Below are 12,855 nucleotides of genomic sequence, written 5' to 3'. Positions count from 1 at the left end.
CATGTTAGGCTTGAATAGCTACATCCAAATGCAACATGTTGGTACTATTGTAAAAGTAACTACATCAAAAGCAGTCAAGAAATTGTGCAAGTTACTAAAGTACTTCGTTAAGCCTACTGGCTATTGCTCTCTCTGAATAAACCAATAAACAAAACACAAATGAATAATGATATACAGCGATCTTAAACAATGCCTGAATTAAGATGGCTTGGATCGAAACATACAAGCATCTTGATCATAGATACCAGCAGTGAATAAAGTATGATAGGTTTCACATAGTTTTTTTGTCATGACAATAGTTGCTTTGTGAAAAATTAAACATTGCCACCAGTTTTCTGATCTTAAGCAGAGATTTTCACCAGTCGTAGGGCCAAAAAAAAAGTAGCCGTTATTTTCAATCAACTGTCGCCACTTTACTTCTAAAGTACAATAAATTCTATCTTTTTTTTTCGGTCCTTTACCAAACCTATAGAAAAATGAAAATTATTCTTAAACTTATCTCTTTTAAGCTAATGCTCCATCGATTTGACATTTTTTTGTTTACAGCGTGAAATATGTGAGTTTGTTAGTTTCTGTTGAAAGACAAATGTCTTTTCCAAAAGGATTTGATTTTATTATCTTTCTTCAATGCTTGCATGGCTTGATTACTGGCCAAGGTGATCCAATAATTCCTGTTGGCAAAATGAAGAAGCAAAGGGAAAGGTTTTGAGCCCACCTTATACACATCAGGATTGAATCCATCCATGACAGGAAGAAAAGTTACTGAATTGCCGCTGTTATCATAGATAGCAACAGATGCTTCAAATGTACAGGCTGCAATTTGAGCACATCCAGGAGCCATAAACCACTGTTCTTGAGCAACATTGGTGCTTATATCAATGAAAGTTTTTTTTTTTTTTTTTTTTTTTTTTTTGCTACCAATATTTTCTTCAATTCCAAAGCAGATACAATTCTTGCAGCTCTTCATATCGTATGCTTCTCCAAAAACCTTGGTGTACATGTCATAGTTTGACAGCAGTTGATCACACATAGCAAATCAAGCAGATCAGTTATATATGCGGGGTCTGGATAAAGAATCATAACAATTGCCGCACATTATATACATTGTTTAATTGTAGTATTACAGAAACTAGATCACTCAATTTTTTAAGGGTATTGTTCGATAGTCATGTAGCCTTTTTTTTATAAGCCTATTTTGGAAGTAAAGTGGCGACAGTTGATTGAAAATAACGACTACTTTTTTTTGGCCCTACGACTGGTGAAAATTTTTGCTCAAGATCAGAAAACTGGGACCTAAAAAAAGAAACAATTTTGTGTGTTTATAGACATCCAACTTGCTCAGCAAAGAGGGTGAAAAGATACTGCCTTGACTGGCTGGTTTAAAACAAACAGCAAGTGGGAAGAAGCTAGACAATATCTTTATACTGATTTTCCTGAGAAGTTTGTATGGGATGAGTCTGGACGTGGATGGAAAAAAAGACAAAGGTGCTTGAATACCACAATTGGAAGAATATATTTGGTATTACCAAAAGATGTTGAAAAGTATTGCTTGAGAATGTTGTTGCATCATGTCAAGGGTGTTACATTGTTTGATGATTTAAAGACTGTCAATGGCGTACTATACGGCTCCTTTAGAGGTGCTGAATGTGCTATGCACTTACTCGAAGACGATGAGGAATAGAAAAAATGTTTGCAAGAAGCATGTTCTCATCAGCGACCAAGTGCTCTTCGTGAGCTATTTGTAATAATTATTGTCTTCAATATGCCTGCAAATCCTTATGCTCTCTAGCTTCAATTCCATGACTAATTAGTAGAAGACTACTCACACAAAAGACGAGAACAGCTACATAATCAAGAGCTATTACCTGATCAGTTTGTGTATGAATGCGGTCTATGTGATATAGAAGAGCGTCTTCAACAACAGAAATTTTTATTGACATGATTTTATGGATTTGAGCTTCCATCAATTGATCCTAGAAAGTTACATGAAGGTCTGCTTACCGAGGAGCAAAACAACTAGGCTAAAGAAATAAGGGAACATCTTTTGCTCAATGCTCTCATTGCTCAAAAACCTCCACAAGAATTTTCCTTCAATGAAGATCAACAGGCCGTCTTTGATCATGTTCTAAGTTTGGTTACTGCTTCAAATACATCATGCTTAAAAGTAGTCTTTGTCGACAGACCTGGTGGTACCGGTAAAACTTACCTTTTTAATGCACTAACTGATAGTGTTTGACGTAATGTTGGCATCGCAATCACTGTTGCTGCGAGTGGAACTGCTGCACTATTTTTACAAAGTGGTGAAACTGCGCACTCTGCTTTTAAGATTTATCTGGATTGTCACAGAAATAGTATGTGTTCCATTAAAGCTAGAAGCGCTGTTGGCCGCCTCATTCATCAAACTAAGCTCACTGTATGGGACGAAACATCAATGATTAGCAGAAATATATTTTAAGCGGTAGATCAAACATTCAGAGAAGTTTGTAAGCTAGAAGATCCAAGTTTAGAATACGTACCTCTTGGTGGTCGAGTGATCGTCTTCGGAGGAGATTTCAGACAAGTGCTTCCCGTTGTCGCAAGAGCAACCAGACTACAGATTGTAGATCAATGTATCAATCGATCATTCCTTTGGAGCGTTGTGACAAAAATGAGACTACGTATCAATATGCGTATACAAACTGCTGTTCAATTGAACAACTCAGTCCTAGCCCGAGCATACGAAGACTTCGCAAACTATCTTCTTAAAACTGGCAATAGTACTGCCCCTTATTTGAATGGTCATAGTTCTATCAAGATAGGCGAGAATTTGCTTACCCCAGGAGATAATGTTTTGCATCACTAGTGTTGTGAACATATATGAGTTCATATGCATAGTTCAATACATGATGATCATGGCAAAAGACCAGATCACATCTATGGCAATTGCAATGGATCTATAGTCACTGACATTCACTCCTTCTACTAGAAGTACTACATCGTCTTCATAGTCAGAGATATGAACCTAGTGACCCTGTTATTATTAATAACTCTGATAAAGTGATAGTTAGAGCTGACAAATACATTAGCATTGGCATTTGACAAATATGTAATAGTTTATTCATGTTCAGGTCAGATCATGTACTATTGGCTGAGCTGACAACTTCCTCTAAAGGCATTTCTCTTCATTGCTCCTGATCTAACAAATCAATCTGTACTCAAGCTAACCCCAAAACAATATTTTGACCGAGAAGAAAAAGTATAAATACCTCGACATTTTATAGCAATTGAAAAATAACATTTCTTGGAGAAATAAAAACCTATACAAGTTCTAACGGACTTTCTCTGTGTTCTTACCTTTTCTCTTATTTTATATCTTTTCTCTCTTCATCTCACAACAGCATTCTCTATTGCGTTAAAACAAGGAATATCTCTTGACGATATACAGACGCTGGGAAACTGGGTTGATTCAAAGACATTTCAGAACCATTACCGACAGGAACACTTATCGACAGTGGATTTTACCAACCAAGTACTGGGAGTAGATCTACCAATGGTTCAGCTTGATGAAGGCTCTAACAATGATGAAGAAAACCAGGAGTTTTTCGATGCTACTGAAGGTTTTTGGTGTTTCTTACGATGGAGCAGCAATTTATGTTTATTGTTCTATTTTCACCATCTTTAAAACCAAAAAAAAGTCACAGCAAAAGAGTAAACACCGCCGATAAAACGCACTCATTGTCTGATATCTTGTTTCAAACCATTTATTTCGTTTATATATATATTCTTGCTATGTCAAATCAAACAACACAAAAACAAATTAATGCATTAGTAAAAGCTGCCATAAGTAGCGAGAGCACTCGCTCTCTTCAAGAAGTTATCAAAAATAAAACCATTGTTGATTACTTCAGATCAAAATCCAGCTCTTTCAATGATTTCAAGTCACGATTAATTGCAAAATATAAGAATACGTTGTTGAAACTGTATCCTGCAAATGTTGATGATACTTTATTGCATGTTTCTGATGAAAGATGGAAAAGCGTTTACCACCAAGTAAGTTTTCGTTCTTGTAGGTTCTAGTTTTCCTTAAACAAAACTACTAGATTGATGATGCCAATCTAGACCACCCTCGCCATGAACTCATAGCATGGTATTACAAAGAAGTAAGTATCAGACTTGTTTTTGACAATTCAATTTATCAGATAATCTATAGGTGCTTAAATCTGATGATTTAATGACATATAAATTGAGCATTGAAGACGAAATCTCAAGAATTGAAACTGAAGAAGCTACCACCCTGAAAGACCATCTAAACAAGCTTTCAGTTAGTTTATTGAAAAACTTCAATTCTTTGTCTTCATTACAAATGGGCGTTTTGAAGTATGTATATGTTACACACATAGACTTTGTCTATCCTCATCGATCAGTTTGGTTAGTATCAAATATCAAGAATTCTTCAAACAAGCCATTCCTCTTCATGTCTTCTTTGGCGATAACCAAGTTGAAGAAAGCGTTATAAGCCAAGAAGACAAAAACAGAATCGAACATGCTTTTGAAAAGATGAAGGAGGTAAGCTTATGTTTGTTTGTATTTGTTTATACATTGGCTGACATAATATGCATGTGCAGGTGCTTGTTAAAAAGCCAAAAATAATTGCATATGAAGCTGATGAAGGCAGCGTAGAAGAGCAAGTGGAGAATGTCATGAGCCACATGTAAGAATAAGCTAATCAATTTAAACAAGCAAAAACTAACCAGTTATAAGTTACAAGAGTCTGCGCATCTGGCAAAAGACAACAATTGTTTCAGAAGCCTTTTATGTAGAAATTGTCAAGATCATCATGAACTTTATTTTTGATGATACTAATTTACAAATTGTGAGGTTAGTATGCTGACTTCTTTCAACTCTCTTTCTAGCATGTCTAATTATGCATAAAAAATAGCGGTGAAAATTGCAGCAACTCAACAAAACACATCCGCTCAATAAACGAAGCTCTATACGGCTCACACCCAAATCGAAGAGTATCAACAATAACAACAAATAATCTCTGTGGATGCGAAGTCGATATGATGATTGCCACAGACAAGGAAGTTGAACTCGCGGCCTTTGAATTCAAGAAAAAATCGGACACTTCAAAAGACTCAATATACCAAAAGAGTAAGAGTGTCCGAATCAATGTTTCTGTTGATGAGGTCTTGTGTTGTTTTAGTGGCAGAATCAACGCACACATGGGAATGGACTGGTGTGGTAAGTCTATAGCATACTTATTCCATGTGTAATACAACCAACATAGTATTAGGTCCAAATGGATACATTTATGTTGTTAGAGAATACGAAGGCGTTTACGTGGCAAAAAAAGTAAAAGACTTGAAGCTCCCCTTCACGAAAGATGAGCTCCTATCCAATCATACTAAGGAGCTTATACTTTCGTTGTACGAGCTCAAGGTATGTTTTATAATTTTCTTTCTTGAGTCACAAACAACTAACAATACACAGTACTTTTACTTAGAATATAGCAAAAAGCTGCCAAACGACCTGAGTAAGAAGATGCTGAACTCAGCCCAAGTCAGCATTATACCCACCATCGTTCACTCGCCAAAAATAAAGAGTAGTTCAATCTAAAGCATTAAGGATATTTGAAAGTAGTTGCTTTTATATTATTTTTTTGTTTTCAAAAGACTCTGATATTAGTACCGTTGTAATCAAGGTCTTAAAAAAGGGCATCTTTTTTAGGATAACATTGTATAGAGATTGACAATGTAATGCAAAGACTTCCTTATATCAGAGCGGTATGTTAACAATCAATGATCTTCATGTTTTTAAATAGTCTATTGCTTGATACCTCTTCGGAAGCACTAAATAAATAGCAAAAGTAATCAAGAAATATGTTCATTTAACCTACAATGGCATTACACAATGTCTATATTTCTATCTTTCTGTGTTTTTAGCAATCAAAGTAACATGGGGTGCTTTCGAAAGATCAATTGCTAATAGGCTATATATGGCATCTAGAGCAGAGATGGCCAAAATATGGCTTAAATACACTAAACTTTGATGCCCCATTAATCGAAAACTACATGATCATTTAAAACAATCTCGCAGAGAAAAAAGAAAATTTAGCATAGTATCTGAAAAAAAAAATTACTCGAAATGCGCAAGTTTATTAAATAGGTCTGCCTTGAAGGCAGTCTTCAAGTTTAGCAGCAGAGTATCTGCAGAGGCCTTTAAGATCATTGTACAAAATTCTATTGCAAGCATCGGCTATTCCCAAAGTTAATGTCTCCTCTTCTAAAAGCTGTTCCCTCTTGAGTTTGCTTTTGCAAATAGACCAGAATTGTTCAATCGGATTAAGCTCAGGTGAGTAAGCGGGAAGGTATATGCACTTATAGCCTCGGCTCTCAATAAGATTTTGAATGTCTTGATGCTTATGAATAGGAGCATTGTCCATAATCAAATAATGGCCATGAAATTCCTCATGACGATCCATAACATCAAAGACACTACTAATGAAATTGAAGTAATGTCCAGTAACAGTACCATTGTTGCTGGTCGCTTTTGCATTCGAACCTCCTGCTGCTTTTCTCTTCTTTGATGAAAGTAATGCTTTTGGTCTTCGTATATTGATATTTACAGCACCAAAAGGAGAAATGGCACTCAAAATGGTAGTGGTTTTTGCTCTTGTTTTTGGCACTTTCACAGTTGCACGCCTGCCTTCTTTAGACCAAGAGAAATTTCGCCTGAGATTGATATAGAAAGCAGCTTCGTCAATGAATACACAGTTGCTAGTGAAATCCATATCAGTTTCCATCCATCTTTTTACCCACTGATAACGCTCTTCGATCTTTTCAGGGCTGTTTCTCTCGAATGCTTGTAAACGAGCCTGCTTGAAGGTAATCTTACACTTGGTCTTAACAAATTTGTTAAACCCGCTTTTACTGATATCGAGTTTGCCAAACTTTTCTGTCAATACGTCAGGCATATCATCCAATGTAACGGAATCTGTGTTCTCGTCTGTGTATCTGTCGTAGTCTGTTACGCTTTCAACTGGATACATCTCATTGTCAACTTCCATTTCGAATTCAATAACTTCATTTCCTTCAATGTCATATTGGTTTAAAAATGTAGAAGAGAAGGCTAGAAAGGTACATCATTTTTTTCTATTTGATATGCTAAACTTTTTTCAAATACTATGCTAAATTTTCTTTTTTCTCTGCGAGATTTTTTTTTTTTTAAAAGTGCGCTGAAAATGCGCGAATAATTTTTCCGTTTGGTGTACACAGAATTTGTAAACTCTTTATTTAATCACGCCAGACAAAATTTAGGCCTTTTTCAAGCTGTTTCCTCAAGTTCAGGGAGATGCCATCTAAATTAACAGTAGCACTAGAGCATCTTCATAAGTGAATGGGGGTCTGGAGAGACGAAAATGCACTCTTTTGGGAGGACCATAAAAGGAAAAAGGTTAGCTGTTCAATGCCTCATTATTATACACAGAATTTTAAAGTTTTATGTTTTTCAAAAGGGAGAGACAGTTTGAAATGAACTAAAGCAATTGAAGACTTTCAAAAAAAAAACTCGTAAACGCCAGGAACCTTTCATGAAAGTAATGAATCTATTCGAAATATGATAGAAAGTGATAAGTCACTAAGGATGATCATTCGGCTAAACCCTATCCGGCATGATTAAATGAGGAGGCTCAAAAAGACGAACAGCGGAATTACTTAATTTATTTTTTCTTGTTTCTCTTTATGAAAAATAAAAGCATATTCTCACACCGATTAGGGAAACGACAAGAGTGTCCCGAGTGTCCCGTTTGTTTCAATTGTCAACTACCTGTTGATTCTTGTGTTAACGGTGGTCGTTGCGACTTGAGTGGTGCTTGCGTTTGTCCTGTTGGCTGGGGTAAATACCGTGCTATTTGTTTAATTTCAACTGAATTTATTATTTAGGCGATTTGAACTGTGGGCAACCTCTTTGTGGATCACTTTATGAAGAAAATAGACCATTGAAAAAGCAAGGTGAAACATGTGCCTGTGATTCAGGGTAAGTTTAGTTTAAGAGATTGTATACTTATGATTTAGATGGGGAGGCATTAATTGTAATGTATGCCAGCAAAATAGTGCTTGTAAGCCCTTCAAAGGAGAAAATGCCACATGTATAAAGACAGCTATTGGATTGAAATCAATGCATGCTTGGTGCACTGCTACAAGTAAATGCTGATACGATACAAAAGTTTGCTTATGTTTTATAGACATACCATGGATCGATAATACATACGTATCTTTATCGTGTGAATGGGAAAAGAATGAATGCGTATTTCAATTTTGGAAAGATGACGAAGAACAGTTTTATTGTGAATTAAGCGAGTGTACACAGACAAGTAAATTCTTAGAAATAATGAGTGGGTCAGTTATTTATTAATTAGCATCCGAGAACAATGATGTGCAGGGCAAGTGTGCGAAGGCAAACTGTGGGTGTATGAAAGATGCTTTTATGTGTGGTAAAGAAGTAGGTATGTTGCATGGAATATGGCTCTCTTCTCTTAAACTCAACTGTACAAGACATGTCTGAACTAGTGAAGAACGTAAAGGGACCTTCAGAATGGTTCTGTAAAAACGGGGGAGATTGCTGGTACAATGGTAAGTGTAACCTTTGTTTGAGTTACACATGATCTCATTTTCCACCCAGAATACTCTACTCTTGTAAGCGTTTTTCCCGATAACATTCAGCTTGCGTGTGATGTGGGCGAATGTGCAAATGAACAAGACTTCCTGGATGTTGGGCCTATTGTAATGTTATAATTTGATAAATAATGAAGCTTACAGACTCATAGGAAAGACAATTTTCGAGTTATACAGAAATGATGATTATTGGCGCTATTTTTATTGCTTGTATTCTATTGTATGCTATCACTCGGTTTACAGCCTTGCAACAAAAGAGAATGTTTGGTACTCGTATTGAGCTGACTGAAGAAGACGAAGAGGAAGATACACTCAGCTATACAAACACAACAGAAGTAACTTTAACATTTGCTGACATCAGCTATACTGTGAATGGAAAATCTATCTTGTCCAATATCAATGGCTTTGTAGATCCAGGACACATGTTGGCTGTAATGGGGCCCTCAGGTGCAGGTAAATCCAGCTTGCTAGATATCTTATCTCGAAAGCACAAGCGAGGTATCAGTAGTGGTACTATTTTGATCAATGGAAAATCACCCACCAAAAAGCAATTCAAACGCATGACTGGATTTGTAGATCAGGATGATAGTTTAATGGGTACATTGACAGTGCGTGAAACATTGACCTATGCTGCTTTGATGCAACTACCGCGCAGTATGCCACTTCAAGCCAAAAAGAAGCGCGTGGAAGATGTGATACAAGAATTGGGTATCTCTAAAATTGCGGATAGCTTGATTGGCATGCCTGGACAAAGGGGCATTAGCGGTGGCGAAAAACGTCGTGTTAGTATTGGTAAAGAATTAGTCACAAGCCCAAGCCTGTTGTTCCTAGATGAACCCACAAGTGGACTGGACGCTTATAACGCAGGTGTGGTAATGGAATGCTTAAAGAAACTGGCAAAAGATGGTAAAAGAACTATCATAGTTACTATTCATCAACCTAGATCCAACATTTTCAAAATGTTTGACTCGCTTATGCTGCTTGCTAATGGTCAATTGGTAAACACAAGGCACTCAATAGATTTTTGATTAATGTATTTAGGTTTATTTTGGCCCTACAAAATCATGTTCAGCTTACTTCAAAGGGCTTGGTTTCCCTATTCCAACAGACTATAATGTTGCTGACTATCTAAGTAAGTCTATTTTTTTTGTGAGCAAGTAATCAATGTCATCTATTAGTTGATTTGACAATGAAATGTCCAGAAGAAATAGTCACTAGACCTACCACACCTTTGCCATCAAGCCATAGTCAAATCGAAATGGTTATTGAGTCTTCAGAAGAGACCCAACCATCTTTTGAGCTACCTCAAGATCATCAAGAGCAACTCGAAGGGTTTGGCGAATTCAGTCTGCTGAACGAATCCAATCATATGCACTATTTGTTAGATTCATTTCACTCTTCAGATCTCTACAAGACAATCAAAGATCGTATTGAACCAGATCAAGAAACAAATTATGCTGTATGGGTAGATATACCAGCAGAACCATCTAGTTTTTCCATGTATCAATTCTATCATGAACTTGTAAGTATACACTACTTTGAACAAGCAGTATTAACAAGTACAAGTCATTACTTTCATCACGTACATTTATCAATCTATATCGAAACCCATTCTTGTTTTTTGCACACTTTGCGTTCTCTATTGTGCTGGCTGTCTTGCTTGGCTGTCTCTTTTGGCAGGTGGATGTTGATCTTTCAGGTGTCCAGAATCGATTGGGTGTCTTGTTTTTTATGTGTGCCTTGCTTGGTTTTGCTGCCACAAGTGCATTAGACATGTTTAACAAAGAGCGTATCTTATTTATGCGTGAAAGAGAGAATGGGTACTATAGTCCTGGTGCTTATTTTGTCGCCAAAGTATTGTTTGATATCATACCCTTGCGTGTAGTGCCTCCTCTAGTAATGGGTTCTGTCAGTTATTATATGATTGGATTAAATACATCTTTTGTGATCTTTGGCAAGTTCTTGTTGGTCCTTGTCTTGTTCAACTTAGCAGCAGCAGGTCTATGTTTATGCTTTGCTACTGCGTTCACGAGTGTGTCTGTAGCCAATCTGTTGGCCAACTTGGTGATTTTGTTCTCTATGCTATTCGGTGGATTTTTGTTGAACAAAGGTAAGGGAGACAAACTAGCAGAAGAATGCTGACTGTTCTTGCTTAGATCATATCCCATCCATGTTAAGGTAAGTGCACCATGCAGAGTGTATGTATTGATCTCTGTCTAGCTGGCTTCAACATTTAAGCTTCTTTAACTATGGTTTCGAAGCCCTTATTGTAAATGAACTTAAAGACATTACCTTGAGAGACAAATCAATTGCCGATATTCAGATACCTGGTCCTATCATATTAGCTAGATTTGGCTTTAATGGACAAGCCTTTTGGGCAGATGTCATTCGATTAATATGGTTTGTACTTGCCACTCTAACCATGTCTTTTGTTTTCCTTAAATATCTAGTTAAAGAGAAACGATAAACCGTATTGTAAATAGTTTATAATAGAATGTGTTTATTTACAAAGCAATGAAATTGGTATCAAGATCAAGAAATAGAGGCATTCTCCATCAATTCTTGTAATGCTTGAAAGGCTTCTTTTGATCTTTCACCGTTAGAGTCTGTCTTTGAAACCTTGAGTTGGGATGTATCAATTTGGGGCAAACCAGTGTTTCCTTCTTTTTCAAAAGATGATCTAGGTGTGTCTTGATAGTCGGGGTTGATACTAGATAAACGAATAGCTTCTTGAATGTAACGGTTGTTTTGTGTGGCTATTAAGGCTTCATCATAAGTAAACCATCTACGATCTCTTTTTTTGCGTTCAGGATATTTTTTAGCAATCTCATCAATCTCCATTTCATAGATCCAGTGATGAGCCTTGATCTTCTTTTTATTACGCTCAACAAACACGCCGAGATGTCGAACAATACGGCCCTTAATGCCTCCTTCTTCCCAAGTCTCTCGGAGTGCAGCATGCTCTTGTGTCTCGTCTACTTCCCAACCGCCCTTTGGCTAACAAAAAAAAATAATACAGGTTACTAAAATTGGGAAGCGAAGAAATCAAACTTACGATGACCCAGTTATCAGGGTTTTTGCTAGAAGAAATCAGGACAACTCGCTTAGAAAGTGGATCAATAGGCAAACAACCTGCTACTTGTCTGATGTTATGAGTGTCAGTGACATCTTTACCATGGCCATGTCGAGCCTTTTTTGCATATTCAATATGAGTATGACTTGATAGTTCTTCAGGAGGAGGTGTATGGAGTACTCTTTCGGTCATAATATAAACTAGTTAAAGAAGAAGAAAATTGTTTTTTTTTCAATGTCCATTTGTATTTGATTCAGTGGAGTTGATTTTTGTCGTCATATGCCCAAAAAAGGTTATTCGCTGGCTGTCAACTGAAGAAACAATGCATATCATATCCTTTCTATCGACAAACTCAGAATAATTCCAAGACTTCTAGAGATACATTGCCAATAATAAGGCAATGTATTAATGTTGGAGATCTCCTGACGTAAATAGAACAGGTTGTCGATCGGCAATGGATCTTCAAAGAGTGTAACGGAAGAACATAATACCCGTTGAAGAGCCGTATACTTTCTTTTTGACTGGTAGAGTCTTGTCTCTTGGCCAATGAAAGTCTTTTAAATTACCTTTTTTTTTTCTTGGAGTTTCAGGCAATGTCAGACATTCTTACAAGGGCAATGCCAAGAAAAAAAAAGTTAAGCGACCGCCGTTATCATTCGGTGTTTGATCATCAACAACTAGCCCAAATAAGACCTTCATATAGCACATTTTAAACAAAATCACTCTTCTACATTTAATGCCATTAATTACCTTGATTTTCGTAAAAAAGAATGGAGTTTGCTTATCATGTCTGAATCTACTCTCTTTAACCTCAAAAGTGTCGAATGTTATAGTATGCCTTACTCGCCTATATTCTGTCCATTGAATGGTGCATAAACAAGTACCCACTTACGGGTCAAAATCTGCTGAAAAAAGTCTCTTTTCTTCTAATTATAGCGTACAATGAGCTTTAAATGCAGATTTGAAGGCAATACTCAAATTGAGTTGACCTTTTCGTCTTAGTAAGCTCGCTTTCTTTTTGTTGGAAGTATCTAGAGATGGTCTTACCTAATTTCGGTTGGATCAGACCTACGTCGGGTCGTTCCAAAAAAAATTCTGACCGAGTTTTGATTTTATCTTCACCCTCGT

At 36.6% G+C, this 12,855-nt stretch overlaps 4 protein-coding genes across 4 annotated transcripts; 3 read left to right on the top strand and 1 right to left on the bottom strand.

Annotated features, from left to right (window-relative positions):
• Positions 1-3,307: 3,307 nt before the first annotated feature.
• On the top strand, positions 3,308-3,661 carry B0P05DRAFT_554631 (uncharacterized protein; the record flags this gene model as incomplete). The annotated part of the gene is made up of 1 exon (XM_051579694.1): positions 3,308-3,661. A coding segment is annotated over one exon (354 nt), but the record flags the coding sequence as incomplete, so codon positions are not given.
• Positions 3,662-4,524: 863 nt separating this feature from the next.
• B0P05DRAFT_554622 (uncharacterized protein) lies at positions 4,525-5,714 on the top strand. Its single transcript, XM_051579693.1, has 5 exons — positions 4,525-4,690; positions 4,741-4,857; positions 4,919-5,223; positions 5,270-5,421; positions 5,473-5,714. The coding sequence occupies exons 1-5, from the start codon at positions 4,593-4,595 to the stop codon at positions 5,596-5,598; spliced, it is 798 nt and encodes a 265-aa protein (XP_051431924.1). The 5' UTR covers positions 4,525-4,592; the 3' UTR covers positions 5,599-5,714.
• A 2,559-nt stretch (positions 5,715-8,273) lies between these two features.
• B0P05DRAFT_230685 (P-loop containing nucleoside triphosphate hydrolase protein) lies at positions 8,274-11,312 on the top strand. Its single transcript, XM_051573280.1, has 9 exons — positions 8,274-8,481; positions 8,535-8,612; positions 8,662-8,762; positions 8,807-9,652; positions 9,696-9,786; positions 9,833-10,176; positions 10,221-10,764; positions 10,811-10,832; positions 10,875-11,312. Exons 2-9 carry the CDS (start codon positions 8,537-8,539, stop codon positions 11,119-11,121), a joined length of 2,271 nt encoding a protein of 756 aa, XP_051431923.1. The 5' UTR covers positions 8,274-8,481; positions 8,535-8,536; the 3' UTR covers positions 11,122-11,312.
• A 42-nt stretch (positions 11,313-11,354) lies between these two features.
• On the bottom strand, positions 11,355-11,916 carry B0P05DRAFT_448494 (NUDIX hydrolase domain-like protein; the record flags this gene model as incomplete). Its single annotated transcript, XM_051573850.1, has 2 exons — positions 11,355-11,651; positions 11,710-11,916. Coding segments are annotated over 2 exons (504 nt in total), but the record flags the coding sequence as incomplete, so codon positions are not given.
• Between the last annotated feature and the right edge of the window lie 939 nt (positions 11,917-12,855).

This window comes from Gilbertella persicaria, assembly GCF_025201335.1.
Source record: "Gilbertella persicaria strain CBS 190.32 chromosome Unknown B0P05scaffold_40, whole genome shotgun sequence".
NCBI classification, from domain to species: domain Eukaryota; kingdom Fungi; phylum Mucoromycota; class Mucoromycetes; order Mucorales; family Choanephoraceae; genus Gilbertella; species Gilbertella persicaria.
The sequence above is the reverse complement of the archived record's forward strand: the minus strand, read 5'-3'. Positions and strand labels throughout refer to the sequence as shown.